This window comes from Protopterus annectens, chromosome 14.part0 (genome assembly GCF_019279795.1).
Source record: "Protopterus annectens isolate FY-2018-M chromosome 14.part0, PAN1.0, whole genome shotgun sequence".
NCBI lineage: Eukaryota > Metazoa > Chordata > Ceratodontiformes > Protopteridae > Protopterus > Protopterus annectens.
The window spans coordinates 546,813,343-546,836,826 of record NC_056748.1 but is presented as its reverse complement, the minus strand read 5'-3'; the positions used below and the strand labels follow the sequence as shown (position 1 = coordinate 546,836,826).

General features: G+C 40.8%; 1 protein-coding gene across 1 annotated transcript in view; it reads left to right on the top strand.

Moving 5' to 3' along the window:
- The window catches only part of GAS7 (growth arrest specific 7), a 2,864,621-nt gene that overhangs the window by 2,458,197 nt on the left and 382,940 nt on the right, over positions 1-23,484 (top strand). Inside the window, exon 9 of the mRNA XM_044056293.1 lies at positions 23,064-23,142. Coding sequence (XP_043912228.1) covers positions 23,064-23,142 — 79 coding nt within the window. The remainder of the gene's footprint in view (positions 1-23,063; positions 23,143-23,484) is intronic.

Sequence of the window (23,484 nt, the reverse complement as noted above, 5' to 3'; positions counted from 1 at the left end):
TCCGAAGCTACCCAGCAAGGCTCCTCGGCAGTGAGGACAGGGATTTGCTTGTTAAAAGGTACTATTAATCTTTCTAACTATGTTTTGACTGAGCAACACTACAATTTGTTAAAAAAATGGAATGAAATTCATCCCTACTTTTAAGGACAATATTGTGGACATTTTAACTGATGTAAAATTGTTTGCAAGAAACGTTATGCTTAAATCTTTGTTTAAACAAACTAATGATTCGAACTGTGTATGCAAAAAACTGAGTGTTTTTGTACCTCAACTTTCACCAGTTATTTTAGCCTTTTTAAATGTTGTTGAAAATGAGATAAGAGCTTTATATAGTATTAAGAATAAGTATAGAAATGGAGATGTTAAACATAACCTATCTTTCAATGAATACAAGTTGTTGTTGCAAATTAAAAAAAGAAGTAGTATCATACTAAAACAAGCTGATAAAGGAGGGGCTACAGTGTTGATGGATAGGGTATGGTATATGAATAAGTTTAAGCAATTTTTGTCTGAAGCAAGTACTTTTAAAGTATTAACATTTGCAAATGTGAAAGATCATGTTTCTCAGGTGAATTTGGAGTTATATGATATGCAACTGAATCAAGATATTACAAGTGAACTGTTTAGTTACTTAACAGTAACATGTCCCAAAATCCCACAAATTTATGGTATCCCCAAAGTGCATAAATCAATGAGTGATCCACCATTAAGGCCTGTCGTGTCTGGCAAGGGATGGGTGACCAAGCCAATTTCAAGATATTTACAAAAAGTGTTAGGAAAGTATCTACTTAAGTGTGAAACTGTTTTGAAAGATACGGTTCACTTTTTAGAAAAATTGGATATGTGGTTTAATCACCAAACTAGTTCTGATTACTTCTTGGTTACACTGGAAATAGCATCGCTTTTTACAGTTATTCCAATAGATTATGGGATTGAGGCAGTAAGAGGTTTCCTAACAATCCAATCTTTTGAGTAGACATGTGAGATTGAAAATATTTGCCTTTTATTAGATTTAGTTCTGACGAAGAATATTTTTATTTTTGATGGTGTTCCCTACCAGCAGTTAACTGGGGTGGCCATGGGTACATCTGTGGCGAATACTTTTGCCAATTTAGTTTTATATGTATGGGAAAAGCAATATATTCTAAATGAGAATAATGAGTATGCCCTTTTATTTGATTGTTACTGTAGGTTTGTGGATGATTGTTTTTTCATTTGGAAGGGGACTTTTATTCAGTTAGAAAGTTTCCTCTCCTATCTTAACACCACAACATGCTTCCTTAAGTTTAAGATGGACTTTTCCCTAGACAAAATAGATTTTTTAGATGTAAGGCTTTATAAACAACTTGGTAGGTTGGAAACAAGGGTACATAGAAAGGATGTGCATGCAGCAAGGTATTTAAATACTGCCAGTATGCATCCAATGCATATCTATAGAGGTATTATAAAATCTCAGCTGATAAGGGTTAGTAGGTTAACAACTGATGAGGAAGTTTTCTTGGAAGAAACTGAGAAGATGAGGAAAGAATTTATTGAGAATGGGTATCATCCTAGAGATGTTAATATGAGTTATGAGGAGGTGAAGCAAGGAAGAAGGGGCCCCTATAGACCAGTTTTTGGTTCTTTATCCCTGAACCACTTTTGTTGCACAACAGAAGGGGAAGGTGATAGGTCAGTCAACAGTTCTGTTCTTAGATTTACCACCACTTATAATGCTAATACTAATAATGTCTGTAAAATAATTAAAAAGAATTAGATAATTTTGATGTCTCAACCAGACTTAAAAGATTTACTAGGTCCAGTTCCAAGGTTTGCTTTTAGAAATGGTCAAACGTTTAAACAAATTTTATGTTATAAGGATTTTTTGACTGAATCTGTCCCTATACAAGCTAGTATGGGGACCTTTAAGTGTTACAATTGTGTCTGTTGTTCTGATATCAATGATAGTAGTAGTAGCTTCCAGCACCCCATAACAGGTGAATGGTTTAAATTTGTTTCTCGAGCAGATTGTAATACCACTAAGCTAGTTTATCTTGCTAACTGCACTTCATGTAATGTTTTTTTATGTGGGGAAAACATCTAGGAAGCTTAAAGATAGAATAACAGAGCATAGGTCTGAGATTAAAAGGAAGGTTGAGACAAACGCATTATTCAGACATTTACATGAATTTCGAACACATGCATTTAAATTTAGGTGCATCTGTACGGTACAAATGGGCATTAGGGGTGGTGATCTAGATAATATTCTGTTATTGAAGGAATATGAATGGATAGTACGTCTACAGGCTGATAAACCTCCGGGCCTAAATGGGTCAGTAAGTATAAAACCAGTGTTAGTTAAGTGGCAAAGGGAGAACTTATGAGAATTGTTTTGTCTTATCCTTTATTCTAATGTTCCTTATATTTTATTTTAATATGGATGATTTAAGTATATGTATATATTTTTTATATGTGTATTTTATAAGTACAATAGAGTATTTAAGAAATTTAGGTATGATGTGCTTTTAAATAATTTGCATAATTAATTTGGGTCTTTATCTGAATGGCTGGCTTGTTCATGTGATTTTCAAATGTTACTCTATTTAAATGTGGTTTGTATAAGTTGATTTTATGTGCTGATGAAGGGTGTAGACCCGAAAGCTTCATTAAAGCTGTTTGTTCGTGACTACTGTGTTTATGGATACTACTTGACATTTTCTGATCTAGTGTATTTTCGTGCTTAAATGTACTACACCATTAAAAGATCATATTTACAGTAAAACACCAAAAAATGGGGAAAATAAGAAAGCAGATAAGGGAACGGGCCTTGTACTTATGGAGCGGGAAACCTATGTAGAAACACTCAACAATTTGCTGCTTAACCAGGACTTTTACAAGGCTGTGACCTTGAACAGAGTGAACAAAAGCTTCAATACCATTGATAAGCTGCTCAAAACCCTGGAATGCAAGCAGCATATCACCCTAGAGGAATTTGTTTTTCTGTCGGTGCATAACCCCAGCCTAGGAAGAGCGTTCAGCATCACCAATGTACACAAGGATCCCTCCGACCCCCCCCCCATTCAGGCTCATCATCTCTAACCATAAAACCAAGACAGAGACTATCTTGGAATACCTGGACTTCATTTTCAACCCGCTAGTTCAGGCGACGGATTTTTACATCAAGGACTCCTGGGACTTTTTAAACATTTTTCATGAGAGTAATATTGATTTCTCAAAATGCAAGTTAGTAACACTAAACGTAGTAGCATTGTACTCCAACCTCCCCCACAGGGAAGGTTGGGAAGCATTAGAACTATTTCTCAACAAGCATGCTAAATTCAGTGTTTTTAAAATTGAAATGCTTATAGCTTTAACCACAGTAGTTCTAAAAAACAACTTTTTCTGCTTCAACGGAGCCATCTACCTACAGATGAAGGGGGTGGTGATGGGATCCAAAATGGCCCCCTCTTTCGCCAACCTAGTCCGCAACACACGGGAGAAGGAGACTTTGACCCATAAGCAAGGCTTCCAGAAAACCCACTTATATTGTCGTTTTATTGACGATATTTTTTTCATGTGGGAGGGTGACAACACCGAGCTGGACACCTTCCTCATGGCACTCACAAACAACATCCCATACCTAGACTTTGTAGTCTCAGGATGAGGGACCCACATCTCCTTCCTTGATACTCAGTTAACCATTGACCCCAGCACTGGCAGCCTTACCTCCAATGTGTACCGGAAGAACACTTACAGGAACAATTTCCTGGATTTCAAAAGTCAGCACCTCTTCTTCATGAAGAAGAATGTGCTCAAAGGCCAGTACATCCACCTCTCCAGGATCATCTTGGACAATGATACCTTCTTCAAGGAAAGCCAATTCCTTTCAAAAATGTTCATCCTCAGACATTACCCCAAACAGCTAGTAGTGGATGTCTTTCAAGAAATGGCCTCCCACAGATCAGACAGACACCCACCCATCCTTACTCATGGCTTCACTACCCCGGCGACCACCAGAACTACTGAACCCAAGAACAGAAACTGTAGTTTCCCCATTCCCATCAGCCGAGATATGCAACCCATTAGGGATATCATCGGCAGAAATTGGAACATCATAAGAGTGGACCACAACACCCACCAGATAATGGGTAATGAGCCTGTCTTCTCATACAAGAAGACCAGAATGCTCAAACAAACCTTTGAAAGGAAAGAGACCCCCCATACTCAGGAATGGCGCAGACCCCCATGAGCCAGCTAACCCGCCAAACCCCAAAGGTATGGGCCCTTGCAAGCATTCTGTAGACTGCCCTTTCATACACTCAAGCTCATCCTACACTTTTCAACACTGCAACATCATGGTGCAGTTCAAAGCCCAGCAAGACTGCCACTCAACCTTTCTAGTCTATGCAGCCTACTGCAACAAATGTTTTCCCTTCTACATTGGAAAAATGATTAGAAAGCTCTCAGACAGGGTGAAGGAACAACTTGCAGCCATCAGGCATAATGACAGTTACAATGCATTAAGCAGACACGTCACGAGCTGCAATGGCTTCGCCCGTTTTAAATTTGTAGTGTTAGAACAGGTCCAGCAGTTTTTTAGAGATTGCAACACACTACTGGAGCTGAAGGAATTAAGATGGCAACTCCTTCTTGAAGCAGATACCCTGCCAGACATGTCACGAGCTGCAACGGCTTCGCCCGTTTTAAATTTGTAGTGTTAGAACAGGTCCAGCAGTTTTTTAGAGATTGCAACACACTACTGGAGCTGAAGGAATTAAGATGGCAACTCCTTCTTGAAGCAGATACCCTGCCAGGGCTCAACAAGAATTTCAACATTAAATGTGCATTAAAGTGGTGCAATTAAAAAGTTAAGGCACGCCCCCAGGGGCAGGATGTTAGCAGATAAAACCTTTTGTTTTACAGCATTGTCTCTCATTAGCCCAAATACTCCTGCATTAGCGTAGTCTATCTACCAATCACAGTGAAGCATTTTTTTTTACAAGTTACACTATTTAAAGCTCATACAGTACTGCAAAATCATTGTATTTTGCTCTGATGAAGTTCGATCGTTATCAATAAAGCGAACAAAAGTGCTCAGCAAATAGTTCTGGCTCAGCATCTATTCGTTATTTTTTTGTTTTTGTTTTTAACAGTTCGGAAGTTTTCAGTAGTATGCATATAAATATATATATGAGTGTGTGTGGTGTGTGTGTGTGTGTGTGTGTGTGTGTGTGTGTGTGTGTGTGTGTGTGTGTGTGTATATATATATATATATATATATATATATATATATATATATATATATATGTATATATATATATATATATATATATGTATATATATATATATATTAATATTAGTCTGAATATTACTAATAGTCTATAACGATTTTACTCCATGGAATTGCTTGCCCATGATAATGAAGCCTCATTCTAAACAAAACACTGGAAACATCAGGTTTCATACCAAACTAATTTAATAGCAGCTGATTCCATGAAAATAATTTAATGTGGATTTCTGCTTGCATGTCATTTTTAATTTATACATTTATTCTCACTGCTAATAAACTTTCACAAATATTCTGATCATTAGAGCCAAGTTCATAGCCGGCCTTAGGCATAGGCCAACTAGGCAGCCACCTAAGGCGCCGGTCTAGCAGGGGAGCTTTTTCAGGATTTATTTGGTGTAAGTAGTCCAGGATGGGGGCACTGGATAGTGTGGTGGGGGGCACCATCAAGCCCTTTTGCCTAGGATGCCAGTTGACCTAAGGCCGCTCCTGGCACAGTTCCTTTGAGTTTTTGCTTTGTACCGTCATTCTCAGCTAGAGCGTCTTCTGCATGGAGACATGCGTGAATGAGCGTACCTTCGTTGAAGGTTGTACGTTAGGGCTAGCAACTCAGCATGTAAAAATCAACTGCCAATCATTAGCGGACTGGAGTTCCACTGTGGCAACCCCTAACCGGGAAAAGCCGAAAGACACAACAACAACAACAACAACAACCGTCATTTCTGTTGCTAGTAATGGTTATGTTTTACAGTATATCCATTTGCTGGGAGTGTCTTATATTAAAAAGTAGAAGCAACAACATTCTGATTACTGTGGAGCAAAGATTTATTTCAAAGAACAGTGCCCTCACTGTTAATGGATTAAAAAAATCACCAGTATAGGACACTTAACTTTGTTGGATACACTGCTTTCTTAAAATTCAGAATGTGTTACCAGCTGTTTAGGTATTTGCACCTTACAGATTAATTCTGTACCTTGTTATCATCTGAAGTCTTTCATGAACATGAATTGCCATGGAAGGCTGACTATTGTAGACTTCTGCTGCTGTAAGCATGTGACATAAACATCCTAATTTTGTGTGTGTGTGTGTGTGTGTGTGTGTGTGTGTGTGTGTGTGTGTGTGTGTGTGTGTGTGTGTGTGTGTGTGTGTTGCACATGTGCATGCATGTTTGTGTAGTGTGTGTGTGTGTGTACGTGTGAGTGTGTGTGTGTGTGTGTGTGTGTGTGTGTGTGTGTGTGTGTGTGCGCGTGTGTGTATGTAAAAGCATAACCGATTCAACTAGTGGTATTGTAAACCAGCACCCCCCCCCCCCCATTCTTCAAGTGAAGAGAAAAAAAAAAAAGCATTTCACTTTACTAAGCCAATTGCTACATTGTATGTCATCAGCTTATTACAGTTTGGTCTCTGCCCTATCCCCCAGCTCTTCCATTGAAGAACAAAGAAAAAAAGCAGACATTCCTTTTACTGCCACACCAACCATCCTTGTGGGCAGATGAAAACAATCCTAGCTCCTTCCTGACCCAGCCAATAAGGTCCCACTTTTGTGCCTTGCCCCCAACCCTCCGTCAACATAATTTCCTTTAAACTGTAGCAAACTGTTTGTTTACAAATGTACAGTTGCTACCATTTAGCCCTACAGCACTCAGGTTTTAGTTGTAGCAAAATAGTTTTTATTAAACTGTAGCAAACTTGCTACAGCTTAGACAACACACGGAGTGCTACAGTGCTCTGGTCGGACCACAAATGCAATACTGGCTTTTACAAAAAAATTGGGATTGGTAAGTCACACCACCAACATTTTGCACCCTGGTTAATTGCCCTTCTCACTCTGCCCTACCTATGCTACGTGTGTGTGTGTGTGTGTGTGTGTGTGTGTGTGTGTGTGTGTGTGTGTGTGTGCGCGTGCGTATGCGTGTTTTGCTCACATGCAATGCAGCTTATTAGTTTACTGGTAGCATTTTTGCTAGCCAGGTCTCTCTAGCACAGTACATGGTCTTTGTTCCCCCATCACTGCTTTGCAGTCACCTTTTGCACATCAAAGTATTCCACTGATGACAAGGGTAATTAGCTATCATATGCACTACTCATGACAACACAAGAATGCTGGTTTTCCACTTTAGTCATATCTCAAAGTAGTCATGTTGCTTTAGTCTGTTTAAAAATGAAAGTGGTGGGCAACTTCAGCAGAGCACTTCCTGTCTACATATCTAGTTTGTATTACCCCAGTCACATTTTCATTTGAAGTTGTCAGCCATGGAATTAATTCCTTTGTGTGGATCATTAGACAGCATTTGATGTTAAAATCCAGGACCAGATTGTAGAAGGACTTGGCATATAATAATCCACTACACCAAGCAATTACCTACACCTGAATCCAAAACCAAGGGCTCCCCCAGTCTTCATTTATTCTATGATAATGGGGAATTGTCGAGCACTATGCCAGATGCTTAAAGGTGAATCAGGCATACAACACCAAAACACTTCTGATCTGTGCATTCGTGAAGGCAAACAGTGTAACACATGGAAGTCCCCCAACCCTGAAGTATTGGTGTAACCTGTTGAAGTCAGTGGTTTGTTTCAGCAAAGAAACAGCTCCGCCTGTAAGAGGGACTTGGTACTGCAGGCAGTACATGGAGGGAAGCCAGACCACCTGTAGTAGTAAGTTCACATAACATGGGAAGCTGTTCTACTATTGTTGGAGGGGTAGTAGCTGAAGACCACAAGCATTCACTGTTAGATGGTGTGTGAGGCATTCCTGAAATGCAGATAATCAAAGGTGTATTTTCATCTTTGTCACAATAAGTTAATGAGACTAATTCATGGCATTGTGATAAAACCATACAAAATGCTGTGGAAAAATGGGAAAATGAAGGTAAAAAAAAAGCTGCTGTTTCTGGAGGTGTTTGTGGTCCCCAGTGAGTGGAGTCATCACACTATGACATTTGGCAAGAGAGACTGTTGCTTATTCTTTTGTAATGATTTTGGGCAGCTGAGCTCCACTTCCCAGTTCAATGCCTGCCTCAAACTGTGAGTAGATGAAATGTGTAAGAGGCTGAGTCTTGTCAGGCAGATCAGGCTTTTGGTGCACTGGTAGAAGAAAAAAAAATGGCCTTTATCACACTAGACAGGTGTTCATCGTGTTTCACTTTTGCAGTCATTACACTTGGGTTATCCTGCTGGCAGGCTACCCGCAGTCGGCCTGAATTCCAAAGTCCTGGTCCGGCGTTGGTTGCTGTCACCTCTTCCCTGATGTCAGTACGCCAGGGGTATATAAGATGCAGCCGACGCCATTTTCTTCAGTCTTTCTTGCCACACAGTGCCTGAAGCAAAAGCAGTTCGCAAGTGCCGGTCGGCTGACTCCTGAGATTTTCGAAATTGAATTTCAGATCCAAAGTCTTCAATAAAGCTAAGTATCCTGTTGGGGAAACTTTTTTCTTGCTCCAGACTGATGTCAAAAAAAGTTAACAATTGTATTTCTTGTGGGAAGCAAATACCTCATAAGGATTTTAATTCTTACTATATTCCTTGCCTAGGCCCTGACCACGACGTTGCTAGTTGTCGGTTTTGTGCTAGATTTAACCAACGCACTATTAAGCGTCGCTATGATTTTGCTTTTCATTACTTTGGCCAAAGGTTTAACTATATAATGCCATCAGAACAGCCGATGACCGGAGTTCATAAAAAGCACAAGGAAAAAGAAAAGGACAGGCATCCGAGGTCCAAAACTGACAACAAAGCCTCTTCTAGGCCAGTCGCCGGTTCTCAGTGAGGTGCTTTCGCAGCCCCTGACAACTGCTGCCTTAGAGCCACAGGCCGCCTCCAACTCCCACTTGGAGACAACTAGGCCTCTGGATACTCAAGGTATTGGGCCTTCGGAAACAAATCCCTCAGATGGGTCCGGAGCCGCTGAGCAGGCATCTGCTTCTGAGGGTGTTTTCAGACCTACACAGCTTTATATCAAGCCAACTTCAGCATCCAAGACAAAGACTAAAACAGTTTTAAAGACAAGGAAACAAGTACAGCATTCTCTAGGACAGACTTCCATGCCTAAGAAACAGATGCTCCAAACGGCTGAAGACCTAATTACTTTGATCAGGGGTTCCCATCCCCCTCCTGATAAGAGGCCTAGGCAAGACACTGAATATGATTCCTCTGATCAGGTTTTCATTTCCTCTGGCTCCTCTTCAGAACAGGGATACTCTCTTCCTCCCTATGAGGATTCTGATGCTGAAGAATCTATTCCTTCAGCTTCTCCTCCTGAGGATTATTCCTTTGGGGAAACCCTGCATACCATGAGGGAGCATTTCCACTGGGAGAGCCAAGATTACTCAGAATCTAAGAAAAGGCTCAGACACTTTCTTCTATTACTTCAGCACAGACCTCTTGCTATTCCACCTGTTCTAGACATTGTAGATGATGTATTTTCAGAGTCCGGCCTGTCTCCCGACTCTTTACCTCCTGCACCTGTTAAGCCAGACAGATACAACAGGGTTCCAGATTCTCATAAATTTCCATATAAAAACCCTGCTGCTGACCCAGAAACTATTTCTCAGGGTCCCAAAGGGGTCAAGGCCTCTACTGCAAAAAAACCCTGTCCCCTCAGATAGGGATTCAAGGGCACTGGACAGATGGGGGAAAAAAGTTTACACTTCTGCTACCTTGGCTGTAAGGGCTTTAAATTGTCAGTTTCATATGCTTAAATATCAGCAATACTTAATGTCACTGCTAAAACAGAAAATGTTGACAAATTCTGAATGTTCCGAGACAAAGGAAATGCAGGATTTATTGCATGCAGCTGAACAAGTGGGAAAGTATTCTTTGCAATGTGGTTTTGATTCACTGGAGGCCTCTTGCATGGCCGCTGTTACAGGTTCTGTCATTAGAAGGCATGCTTGGTTAAAGGAACAGAATCTGCCTGATCATGTTAAAGCAAAATTATTGGATGCTCCATTACAGCATGATACTTTGGTGTTAAGGCAGAAGAGGTGTTGAAAAAAATGGAGGATAAAGCTAAATCTATGCAGACAGTAAATGATTTCTTACAGGTACAGCCACCCAGATTTAGCAGGAACTGGCCTACTAAGAATTGGTCCTTTCCAGTGTCAGACAGGTCTCTAAGAGGCAGATACAGATGCCCTAGAGGCAGACAACAGTGCCAGGGCTCATACAGGCCCAAACAATGGGGTGCTTCTATCTCCAAAAGCGGAGAAGACAAATCACAGACATATAAGAAACAGTCCCAATGAATTCCCTCTGCCAATGCCAAGCACTTATCTTTTGGCAGCACCCTTAGGGGGAAAGCTAGCACTTTTTTCACAAAATTGGCACAAGATCACCCAGGACAAATGGGTCTTAAATATAGTCTCTCAGGGCTACAGGTTCTGATTTCACACCCTTCCAAAGGCAAAAGGTAAGTCAGACCTGCCACACAATCAATGGGCAGAGGCACAAAAACAAGTTTCACCTCTCATGGACATGAGGGCTATTCAGCCAGTACCACAACAAGAGCAGGGACAAGGATTTTACTCAAGACTTTTCTTAGTACCAAGAAAGGACAAGCACGGAGACCAATTCTGGACCTGTCTATTGTAAATACTTTTCTGGACATTCCAAAATTCAAAATGCTGACTCTGCAGCAGCTTCTGCCCATGCTGGGCAAGAAGGCTTGGCTTGTAACTTTGGACCTCAAGGAGGCATACCTGCATGTCCCAATCAGACAATCTTGCAGAAGATACCTTAGATTCATAACTGGCTCAATGCGCTACCAATTATCTGCACTGCCCTTTGGCTTATCTACTGCGCCCAGGATCTTCACAAAATGCCTGGCACCAGAAATTGCATTTTGCAGATAAAGAGGAATTCAAATATATCTCTACTTGGATGACTGCCTTATTCAAGAAGAGACCAAAGACATTCTGGTGTTTGTAAAAAGATTACTAATTTGCCTAGGGTACACAGTAAATGAAAAGAAATCAAAACTAGTACCCTCTCAAGAGATAATATTCCTGGGTGCAAGCTTACATACAACTGCCCAGATGGCTTATCTCATGCCAGGCAAACAAAGGCAACTGACTTCTTACTTTGAAAGCATGGCAACAAAGACCCAGTTATCTGCAAGAAAAATTCTGCAGGCTTTGGGCTACATGGCATCCTGCATTCTGCTAATTCCATATGCAATACTGCATATGAGGAAGCTACAATGGTACCTAAAAAGTGTTTGGACTCAACATTGCCACAGCCTGGAATCATTAATTTCACTCATTCCCTGCCTGCAACAGGAGTTTTGATGGTGGGCACAGGCCTGTCACCACAACAAGGGACAGCCATTCACTTTACCCACAGCCAGGCAAACACTAACAACAGATGCATCAGATTATGCCTGGGGGGGCCCACATGGCAGGAAAATGTATTCAGGGCACATGACCCACAAAGCAAAGGCATCTTCACATCAATCAAAAAGAGATGCTAGCTGTGCAAAATGCCCTGACAGTCTTCAAGGACTTACTTCATCCAGGACAACTGCTGGTAAAGACGGAGAATACTACAGTCATGTGGTACATAAACAAGCAGGGAGACACACATTCTTACCCCCTCTGCAGACAAACCATGACCTTGTGGAACACAGCATTGACTTATCCAGTACACCTGCAAGCACAATTCCTGCCAGGAAAAACAAATGCTCTGGCAGACGAACTAAGCAGAAACCTCATGGATCCTCACGAGTGGAAACTAGATCCACAAATCTTCAGCATGATAACAAGGAAATGGGGATGCCCAGACATAGATCTATTTGCCTCCCCTCACAACTGACAACTACAGAGATTCTGCACAAGGACTTATCACAAACAAGCATGGAAAGTGGATGCTTTGTCATTCAGCTGAAAAAACCTTACAGTATATGCCTTTCCTCCACTGCCTCTCCTCCCCAAGGTACTCCTAAAGATCAGACAAGAGAAGCCACAAATGATTCTGATTGCCCCGGATTGGCCACGCCAGCACTGGTACCCAATCCTAAAGAGCTTGTCTCAAGGCCCAGCCTGGACATTGCCTCTAATTCCTCATTTACTGACCCAACAAAACAATCAGATCCTGCACAGCCAACTCAGAACTCTAAATCTGGCTGCATGCCGGATAGTGTAACCATTCAGAATACACCTCTCTCTAAAGCGGTTATGGGTGTCATTTTGGAGGCCAGGAGGCTTAGCACCAGAAAATCTTATGCATAAAAATGGAAGAGATTCTGTGCTTGGAACCAGGCACAAGGAATTGACATGCTTGTAACAAATATTCCTTAGATTTTACAATACATAACTGAGATGCTGGGCAAGGGCCTATCCTTCTCATCAATTAAGATCCATGCCTCAGCCATTTCAGCTCATTACAATACAGACCCACCGATTTTTTCACATCCATTGCTTAAGCAGTACCTCAGAGGGGCCAAAAACATAAAACCTCCAAGGAGAGCACCAATACCTGCATGGGACCTCAATTTTGTCTTGGAAAAACTCACACTGCCTCCTTTTGAGCCAGCCAATACAGCTGAAATAAAATTCTTATCCTGGAAAAAAGCTCTGTTCCTAGCAATAACTTCAGCAAGAAGAGTCTCAGAGTTACAGGCATTAATGGCTGTGGAGCCTTTTATTATCTTCCATCTGGACAGGGTTTCTCTAAGAACAAACCCAACATTTATGCCTAAGGTAGTGTCCAGTGTGGCCCTTAATCAAACCATTCATTTGCCCACTTTTTATCTAAACCCACAGAATAAAGGGGAGAGACTTCTGCATTCTTTGGACATACACAGACAGCTACGCTTCTACTTGGACAAAACTAAAGCTTTCATAAAACCTGAGCAACTTTTAGTGGCATATGCTGCAGGATCACAAGGAAAAGCTATCTCAAAACAGACTATTTCAAAATGGATAGGACACTGTATTCATTTCTGCTATTCACAACATGGCAAATCCGTGCCTAAGGGCATTAGACCACATTCCACCAGGGCAGCAGCCACCTCAGCAGCCTTCCTCAGAGGAGTACCAACCAAGGATATTTTGGAGGCTGCAACTTGGACTTCAGTGCACACTTTTACAAAGCACTACAACTTACCTCTTTACTTTAAATCCAGAGCAGGCTTTGCCACTGCAGTTCTGCAGGGCCTCATAGCCACTCCTAATTCTATTTAGACCCAGCTGCCCAACCTCAGCTTTGGGATTCAACCCAAGTGTAATGACTGCAACAGTGAAACACGATGAACATAGTACAGTTGTGTACCTACCATAAATGTAGATGTTCGAGTGTATTCACTGTTGCAGTCCAGGTTACCCATCCACCATCCCCCTTTCTTTGCTGGGACTTATCTGTACTTCTCTATTTTATACAACCTATGTGGTGTATTTGCTTGTAGATGAAGGTAATGTTTATTTTAGTGCATGCTTTTTATAAGCAATGTTTTTTAGCCTACCCTTTTGGGGGCACCTGACATTTGGGGCAAGAAAAACTGAAGAAAATGGCGTCGGCTGCATCTTATATACCCCTGACGCACTGACGTCAGTCAGGGAAGAGGCAACAGCAACCGACGTCAGACCAGGACTTTGGAATTCAGGCCGACTGTGGGTAGCCTGCCAGCAGGATAACCCAAGTGTAATGACTGCAACAGTGAATACACTCGAACATCTACATTTATGGTAGGTACACAACTGTACTTTTTTCTGTAGTGCAGTTCATTTCAGTTATACTGAGATCCCTTACATTACAACATTTGGTTGTTCAGGTCCTGCAGTTACATGTATGTTATACACATGGGTACCTAGATGGTGTAGCGTTCTACAGTCAGTGCCTATTGTCTTGTCTGTGTGATCATGGCAACTGTACCAACTAACCTGGAAGAAGCCCTGTATCTTGGGTAATATAATGGTAGGGACCTTTATTTATTTATTTTGTTTATTTACTGCTGTTTGATAACTGAGTGAGTAGGCTGATCTGTTTTCCCTTTTCAGACATGGCCAAGGCTCCAGTGAGCAACAGTGAGCCATGCTGACTTCATTAGTAACGTGTATGTGGCAGTATTATACAATTTCATGTACAAAAAGAATGAAAGGCAAGGAAGCTAGATTCAATTCAAAATTTAATCACAAATTCCACAAGTAAAGTAAGCGCTTTCAGTTGGCAAACAGACAATCTTCTTTAGACATTAAGTTTAAAAATTAAATGAGAATTTAAACAAGAGAACATGTACATTACAAATGCACTTGTTGAACCATACATGAAAATGTTGGCAGCCATACAAAAGGTTCCCTCTGCTGTTGACCAAGAGAAACTAAAAGCTTCCTTGGGACTGGGCAGTTACAGCCAACAGTTCATGCCCCATTTTGCTACCCTGGCTGTCTTTCTGAAATTCCTGACTAATCCATAGTGCTTTATTTGTGTGAAGTTGACCAAAGAGTTACATAGGGTCTTTCCTTTCTTGAAAGTAGTTCTTTGCCTGTACTCAACCCATATAGCATGACATTTCAAGCAGGATTTCATTCTGTAGATAGACATCTCACATGTTTTTCTGGGGGCTGTAGTGTGACAGATGGTTGGTGATAAGGACCGTCCTCTTTTGTATGCATAATGGAAGTTAGCTGATGTGAGTAAGAAAAATCTGCAATCAAAAGTTAATGCTTCATCATCAAATGGGTCTTGTAAACCATTACTCTTTAGCAGATCCTGTTAAGTCATCACCAGCCATGTTTTTTGTGATGGCTCAGTCAGCATTAGGATGGGAACCTGCAGATTTGTGCAGTAGGATAAAACCTGTGGATTATCCAGTGCTTTAGGTTGGGAATGTGCATGTTACCTATTGCAGTGTGATAGCAACATGTGGATTACATAAAGCAATAGAATGGGGAAACAGTGGATTACTCAGGGCATTAGGATAGGAACCTGTAGATTGTCCAGTGCAGTATAATAGAAACCTGTGGATTGCCTAGTACATTAGACAGGGAAACTGTGGATTTACCCAGTGCAATAGGATTGGATCATCTGGATTCCCCAGTGCAGTAGGATGGGAACACATGGACTACCCAGTACAGTAAAACGAGAGCATGCAGATTACCCAGCGCAGTAGGTGGAGGCCTGTAGAATACAATAGGATGGAACCTGGGGATTATCCAGTGCATTGCAATGGTAGCCTTTGGATACACCACTGATTGTGATGTAATGTGCACATTACCTAGTGCCACAGAATGGAAACTTGTGGATTATCCAGTGTAGTAGGAGGGGAACCTTCAGACTACTCAATGCAGTATGATGGGACCAGTGGATTACCTAGTGTCTTTTGGCTTTGATGTCTTCTGCATGTATTGCCATCCATTAAGCTGGGTCAGCCCGTGTCAGCAGTGATGCCCTTATCCTGTCTCCCTGCTCTGATATCTGCTGTTGTGTAGATCTTGCATATTGAGCTGTGAAGAGAGGAATTATGCATGAGAATGCTGAGACATTGAAAGGCTTGCTTTCGTCAAAGGCTGATAGGAAAATGTCTTATTGGGAGAGCATGCAGAACATTTAACCCTACATGCAGTGAGTGATCTCTTACATAATGAGTGTCCTGAATAAGTAGACTGCATTGTATCAAGGGAAACCATTTGAAATGTGTGAATTATTATGCAAAATAGATTTTTTTTAATCTGAACTGGAATTCTAAGTAAGTTGAAACTGGGGAAAATATGTGTTATTCTGGATAATCAGAGCTGTATAATCTTTGAAGTCAGTGTGTTTAACTGAGAGAAAAAGATAAAATGGTAATGCCTCTGTTATTTTAGATGGTTTTATCTACATCATGGGACCCAAGATATTGTGTTATGAGTAGAAACATGTTGAATTATGTTACACTGTTGGAGATAGAGCCATTGATGCAGCAGAATACATAGAAATATATTTTGTTTTCTCATTTAATTTAAAAAAAAGTAACTCTTCTGTTAAATTATGGCTTAAAGAAAGAAAACTGTGCTTCACTTAATATGTTCTTTATTTAAAAAGTTTTGAGTGTATCCTAGAGAGCTGATAATGTGAACTCAGCCAGTAACCCAGATAGTTTGCATAACATGTAGTATGGAAATGCGAGCACATGCATACGCACACACACATACACACACACACACACACACACACACACACACACACACACACACACACACACACACACACACACACACACACACACACACACACACACACACACGCACACACACAGTCACACACGCACACACACGCACACACACACACACACACACACACACACACACACACACACACACACACACAGTGACACACGCACACACACACACACACACGCGCACACACACACACGCGCACACACACACACACACACACACGCATGCACGCGCGTGCGCGTACACACACACACACACACAGTCACACGCACACACACACACACACACACACACACACACACACACACACACACACACACACACACACACACACACACACACACACACACATGCACATAAATTATCCTACAGCTGTGTTCACTGGAACATTTGACGGAGTTGACAATTCTTCAAATCTGAAAATGAAAGCACTTAATGAATGGAATGTAGTACATTGTGGCGCCAAGTGTAATAACGTTTTTGCATGCGCGAGAGAGGCCATTAGTAGTAATTATGAATTTATGTTTTAAAATGTTATAAGGTCTTTTTGCAGAATTGCCATCTACCACTTATACAACCAGTTTATAGAACTAAAATGATGTGGCTCATTTTGTGACAGATGACAAGTATGTTTTAAAAGTGTGGTTGTGTGTCTCTATATATGTATGTGTGTGCTGTATATATTTCTCTCGCTCTCTTTCTATATCTGTATCTATCTATCTATATCTTTATATATAAGTTCAGAGGTATGTACTAGGCTAATGGCTCCAGGGCCTTTACAACCCTAGCCCATAGAAGTGCCCTGGCATTGTGCCGCCCGTCATTAGTTCCCAGTGCCTCTATCAAGTAGAGCCACTGGAGTGATCCCCGGGGTGAACTTTCTATTTCCCATCCAGTCATTAAGATTTCTCTTGAAGAGGGCTAGTGAGGTGCTCTGCTTGACATGTATGGGAAGTCTATTCCAGAGCATGAGTAGTCTGTGGGTTATGAACCTGTCCCTCCAGCGTGTTCTGTTGATTGTGGTAATGAGGTTGAGGTCTCTGGAGAGGTGTGGTGCGGTGGGATTAGGATTTCTTTAGATGTAGCATTTCTAACAGAGCTGGGTCAGACATGGCTTTGTAAGTCAAGCAGAGATCGCCTCTTAGTAGACAATATGAGACACAGAATAGCTGGAGTTTTTTTAGTCTTTCCATGTATGACATGTGTTTAAGGCCTAGGATCCTCTTCATGAGGTACTTTTGTGGCCTCTCCAGCTGTTGCAGGTGTCTAATGAGTACATGCCAAATGGGGCATTATACTCTATGATTGGTCTAATGAGGGAAGAGTAGAGAGAAATGATGACCTCTTTCTTCCTGGATGCAAAACCATTGGTAATAAGATGTGCCACATAGAAGGACTTTCTGACCACAGTGGCAATGTGGTGGTCAAAGGAGAGGTTGCTGTCAACCTGTGTCCCCAGATCTCTCATAATGTTTTCAGTGTTCAGTGGGCTCCCATTGATGTAGTAAGTAGTGGGAACTGAGTTTTTCCCAAAGGGGATGATAACGCATTTTTTGGCATTAAGCTTAAGGTCATGGTTTCGACACCACTCATTGGTCTCAGTGAGACCTTCCTGTAGGATGTCTGCATCACTTGGGAAGTTAATAATGGCTGCCAGCTTGCAGTCATCTGCGAATTTGGTCAGCCAGAGTCCCTCTGTGTTGGTCTGGACTTCTGAAAAATAGATGACAAACAGGAGAGGACCCAGGACCGATCCCTGTGGGACTCCACTCGTGACTGGTTGGCAGTCTGACTTAGAGTCTGCTACTTTCACACTATGGGTTCTATGAGCCAATTTGCAACCCACCTAATGATACAGGGGTTGATGCCTAGTTTGCTGAGTTTATCAATAATTCCTGAGTGAGGATTGGTAGCAAAGGCCTTGGCCAGATCGAGGTAGGCCATATGAACTGTCTTGCCCTCATCCACAGCTCTGGTGACTGACTCAAAGAAGTCAACCAGGTTGAGCAGGCATGATCTACCTTTCACAAAACCAAATTGCATGGGATCTACAGTTTGGAGATTTCTTATTTCCTTGTTAATTAAGTCCATGATGATGCACTCCATAACCCTTACATATCAGACTCATCAGGCTAATGGGGCGATAATTTCCAGGGTCTGTAGTCGCTCCTCCTTTATGAAGAGGGATGACTGTAGCAGTGCGCTATTCAGTAGGGACAACACCTGAAGTGAGGCTGTGAGTAAACAAAGCACACAGATGTGGTGCCAGTTCACTTTGTAATTCATGCAGAACACAGCCAGGGATATTGTCAGGTCCCATGGAAGCTGTATTTTTGGCCTTAGACAATTCAGCTTTAACCTGTGCTGCAGTAATGCAGGGTACCTGGCATTCTTCCAGTGTTGAGATTGGTCCTTTAGGGGGGAAGACAGGGGTAAAGTTGGCACTGAATCTGTCAGCCAGTTATTTGGCAATATCTGTTGGCTCAGTATAGGAGGTACCATTGTGCAATAACTCAGAGCAAATCTGGGTATTGCCATGGAGATTCTTGATATAACTGTAGAAGGCTTTGTGGTTGTTTTTAGTGTCTGCCGCAATTCTGTCTTCATAGCTGGCTTTGGAGGTTTTGATGAGGGATCTCAACTTTTTGTTGAGGCTAATAAGGGAATTTTTCCAGTCTTGGGGCTTCAAAGTTTTCTGAAACAGTTTGTTCCTTCTGTTGTAGAGTTTATTAATGGCAGGGGACCACCAGAATGGCTTCTTTTTTTTGGAGAAGAGCATCTTGGTTGTGTTGGGTATGGTTAGTTCCATGCATTTATGTACGTGTTCGTACAGTGCATTGTTGTATGTATATATATATTGATATATATTTATATATATATATATATATATATATATATATATATATATATATATATATATATATATATATATATATATTTATATATGGATCCCATTCAGAAGCTTGACTGGTCAGGACCATATGATCAACTTTTCAAAAAGTTGACCTTCGGAAAACAAAAAAATCACTTCCCACCCCTCTTGTATATTATATATAACAACTCCGAGATCACACTGCAGTGGGGAAAAGGGTAAATTCCCCAATCCCTACTGTACTGCAGTCTCCCTTCAAAAGCTTCAAATTTTTGAAAAGTCAATCATATGGTCTCAAAAATAGGGGTTTTGATTTCCTGAAGGTCCGAGCTTCTGAATGGGATCTAATATTTATCAACAGATGCCTGGGGAGAAAAGCTCCAGCAAAAAAGAACATTATAACATAAATTTTAGCAAAACAATAATACAGATGAGCCATGTGCCTAGAATATGTGCATCTGTAAAATGTGAAGAATACATTACAGATAAAATATGTGTATTATATATCTGTATCTATATCTATATATGTAGTACATACCTAAAAACAGTTGAAGAAAAAAAATTCACAAAAAGCTATATATATCACTGTATGTGTGTGTGTGTGTGTGTGTGTGTGTGTGTGTGTGTGTGTGTGTGTGTGTGTGTGTGTGTGTGCGCTCATTATTTTGGGAGTGTTTGTTTATTTCATAGCTGTGGAGTGGCTAACACTGCTGCTTCACAGCTATTGTTTCTGTAATTTGGTTCCTGACTTGGGTGCCTTCTGAATGAATCTGTTTCTCCAGCCTGTATATGTGTGGGTGTTAGCAGAGTTCTCTTATTTTTCCTGAATTGATGATCCTCTAAATTGCATGCAGGCGATTGCACAGTATGCATGGGCATCCTACAATGGACTGGTGTGTCTTCCAGGATTGCTTCTCTTCCTTATCTGTATGTATATGTGGTGGTGCTGCAGTAGCGTTGTCGCCTCACAGTAAGACTCTGTCCGGTTTGATTCTCAGCTAGAGCGTCTTCTGCTTGGAGACATGGGTGAATGGGTGTACCTTCGTTGAAGGTTGTGCGTCAGGCCTGGCAAGCTGGTGCATAAAAAATCAACTGCCAATCATTAGCGGACCGGAGTTCCGCTGTGGCAACCCCTAACCGGGAAAAACCAAAAGACACAAACAAAATATATGTGTGTGTGTGTGTGTGTGTGTGTGTGTGTGTGTGTGTGTGTGTGTGTGCAGTGAATATGCTTTGGGGAGTTAGGGGAAGATGAATCAGAATATATGAAGGGGGAAAAAACTTTCACTTTGGGAGAAGACACAGACACCACACAGACAGGGAGTTGCAGTCAGGACTGTATCCCAGATGCTAGTGTGAAACACAGACCATAAACTTTGAGCCACCATGTTGTTCAGACAAAAATCTTAATGACTAAGAAGGAATAAGAGAAATGGATGATGATGGATCTGAAGACATCTTGGAGAGGAATGGGATCTTGAAACTAAATACAGATATATAGTAGATTATTCCAGGGGTGTAAATTACTACAGAAAGCAATTCATTTGTAAGAGTATTGATTTCCTGTGGCTTTGCATTTGCTACATAAATACATAGCATTCAGTTATAAAAGGTGATGAGTGTACTGGAAGCAGTGCTGTCTTCTTCACTGACAAAATGGTGATGTACCCGTTTATCAGCCAGATTTGTAAATGCCGCTAAAGAAATACCTAGATCTACTGATAAACTGTTCTGCAAAAAAACTTTGTTTTAGGTATTTATTATTAATTACCTGGTTTCTGGACACATAAATTATCTTACTAAGTATTTTTCTTTTTCTTCTTTTATTGTATGACTGTTTGCTTATTGCCAAATGACTCTGTAATGTATAAGTAGAAGGGTAATTAGATCAGGTTTTATTGTAAGCACTGCATTTATAAATATTACAAACAGAAGTGGTCTTAGATGGACCAGATCATTTCTATAGTTAATAAATGTCAGTTAGCGTTACCTCAGGGTAGCATGATGGGTTAGTGCTTAAAATCTATGTGTAACAATGCCAGAGTCTGGGATTAAATCCTAACTCTTGGTCACTGTCTGACTTTACATGGTCTAATTGGGTCTGTACAGGTGTACTTTCCCCTGCCACATGTACAGAAACCCACGTCAGTTACTGTAAATTCTTTGCATTTCTTGATGTGGTTGAAATGGGAGATGGACGTTTCATGTACCCAGATAACAGACATCAAATTGTTTTATTTGTTGCCTCAGGACAGCATACTTCTGCTCAAAGGGAGCTGTAATCTTTATATAACATTGCCAGTGTTTGTGATATGTCTGGCTCATTGTCTGTGTTTTCTGCAAGTGTGTGTGTGTGTGTGTGTGTGTGTGTGTGTGTGTGTGTGTGTGTGTGTGTGTGTGTGTGTGTGTGTGTGTGTTTGTTTTGGTGTGCACTGGGCTCTGCTTTTTCACTGAGTGAGTGGTTTCTTTAAACTCTCCACACATGATGCATTTCTTGTGGCTGCATAGAGGCTCCGATGGATCATTTCACTTACAGTAGATTCCACATGTCAAATTGCTTTGCCTGTAGACATCAGTGATTAAGATCTCTGCATGGCATTTCCAAGCTTTGGGGTTCAATTCTAAGGCTGGGTCACTATCTGACTTAGCATAGTCTACCACTGTCTTTGTGAGTTTGTGCTCTTCAGTTTTAAGTGTACCTTTCTAAACTGAAAGCAGTAGCCTTAGAGAGGTTCCAATGTTAAGGATATACTTGGGTACATACTATTAGTGAACTAGGAGCTGCAAAAGTTAAATGATTCTGTGTTTTGATCAGAGGCCACATAAGAGGCACAGGAGGGAGAATCAGTTTATAGAAAAAACTAGAGCTGGGGCAGAATATTTAAAATGAGTATGAAGTTATTAGGGTGTGTGGAAGAGGGGCTTCTGGAAGTTAGGTGGTGCAGCCTAGAGGGTCACCATAGAAGTGCCTTGGGTACAGAAAAACTATCAGCATACATGTTGGGGTATGAGGGCACTGGAAGACTGTGATGGTATACTTTGCCTGGGACTCCATTTCACCTTAAAGTTGTCCTGCACCTTGCAGTAATAATAGTAGTGAAGTTTAACCATGTTATGCTTTGAAAGTTTATAAACATATAGGCTTTGACTCTAACCTTAAAAGTTTTGAGATGTGAAGAAGTTAGCCAAAATGCAAACATGAACATGAAAACACTGTTTTGTTAGGGAAGATTATTCATCTTGCAGGGGTATGTGAATATTACAACACTGAGATAGCTAGCATAGGAGGCATAGCAGTGGGTTTAGATAAACTGCCGGGTGTATTAGCAACAATTCATTTAAATAATGGATACTGTGAGACATAAGGATAAGCATGTTAGCACCCTGTGCAATCTGTATTAAACTGTACTTATTAAAGGTGTATACAGGGGACCCTCTCATTGGTCTGCTTCACTGAGACTTAAAACACCCCCTTGGTAATGCTGTTGAAGCAAAATCATTAATACATTTATGTAAAACTTTCTACTATTAACATATATTTTAAAATATAGTATCTGCTGTAGAAAAACGTACAGCAGCACTCTGTCGGCGCAATACCTTATTTCTACTGCTGTTATAATAGGAGTAAGTTAACACCTGAAGTCATTGTAATGTTCCTCACATGTTGCTGAGGTGGTTTTATCTCACCCTGACTAATCCTTAAACTTATTTCTCTAAATATGGCATATTTTAAATGAATATTTCTGTTAATGTATCTGCTTACTGTGTTTTCAGGACCCTAGGAGAGGCATGGGCTCAATTGAAGAAAAGTTTGTCTGACGAAGCAGAAGTTCATCTCAAATTTTCTTCAAAGGTATGAAATGTGCAGTTATTAAATTGTAGTGCTTTGTTAGAAAGAGCAATGAAATTGTTTTGGATGTGCATTTAGTAGACTTTGTTATAAACAAATTGTATCAACAGTGACAGTGTTTGATCCCATATTTTACCTTATAAACATAGAAAATTTAAAATAAATTAACATATTCAGAAGTTGCAATTATTCATTTATGGTGATCTTTCTCAAATTGCATGACCGTAGCTGAATAGAAATTGAATTACACTTGTGGCTTGTTTCTCTGTTTGCCTGCCCCAGTCTTAGGCTTCCCTGTGGACACTGTACATACAACTCAGAAATATTTGCCCAAGATTTAACTGC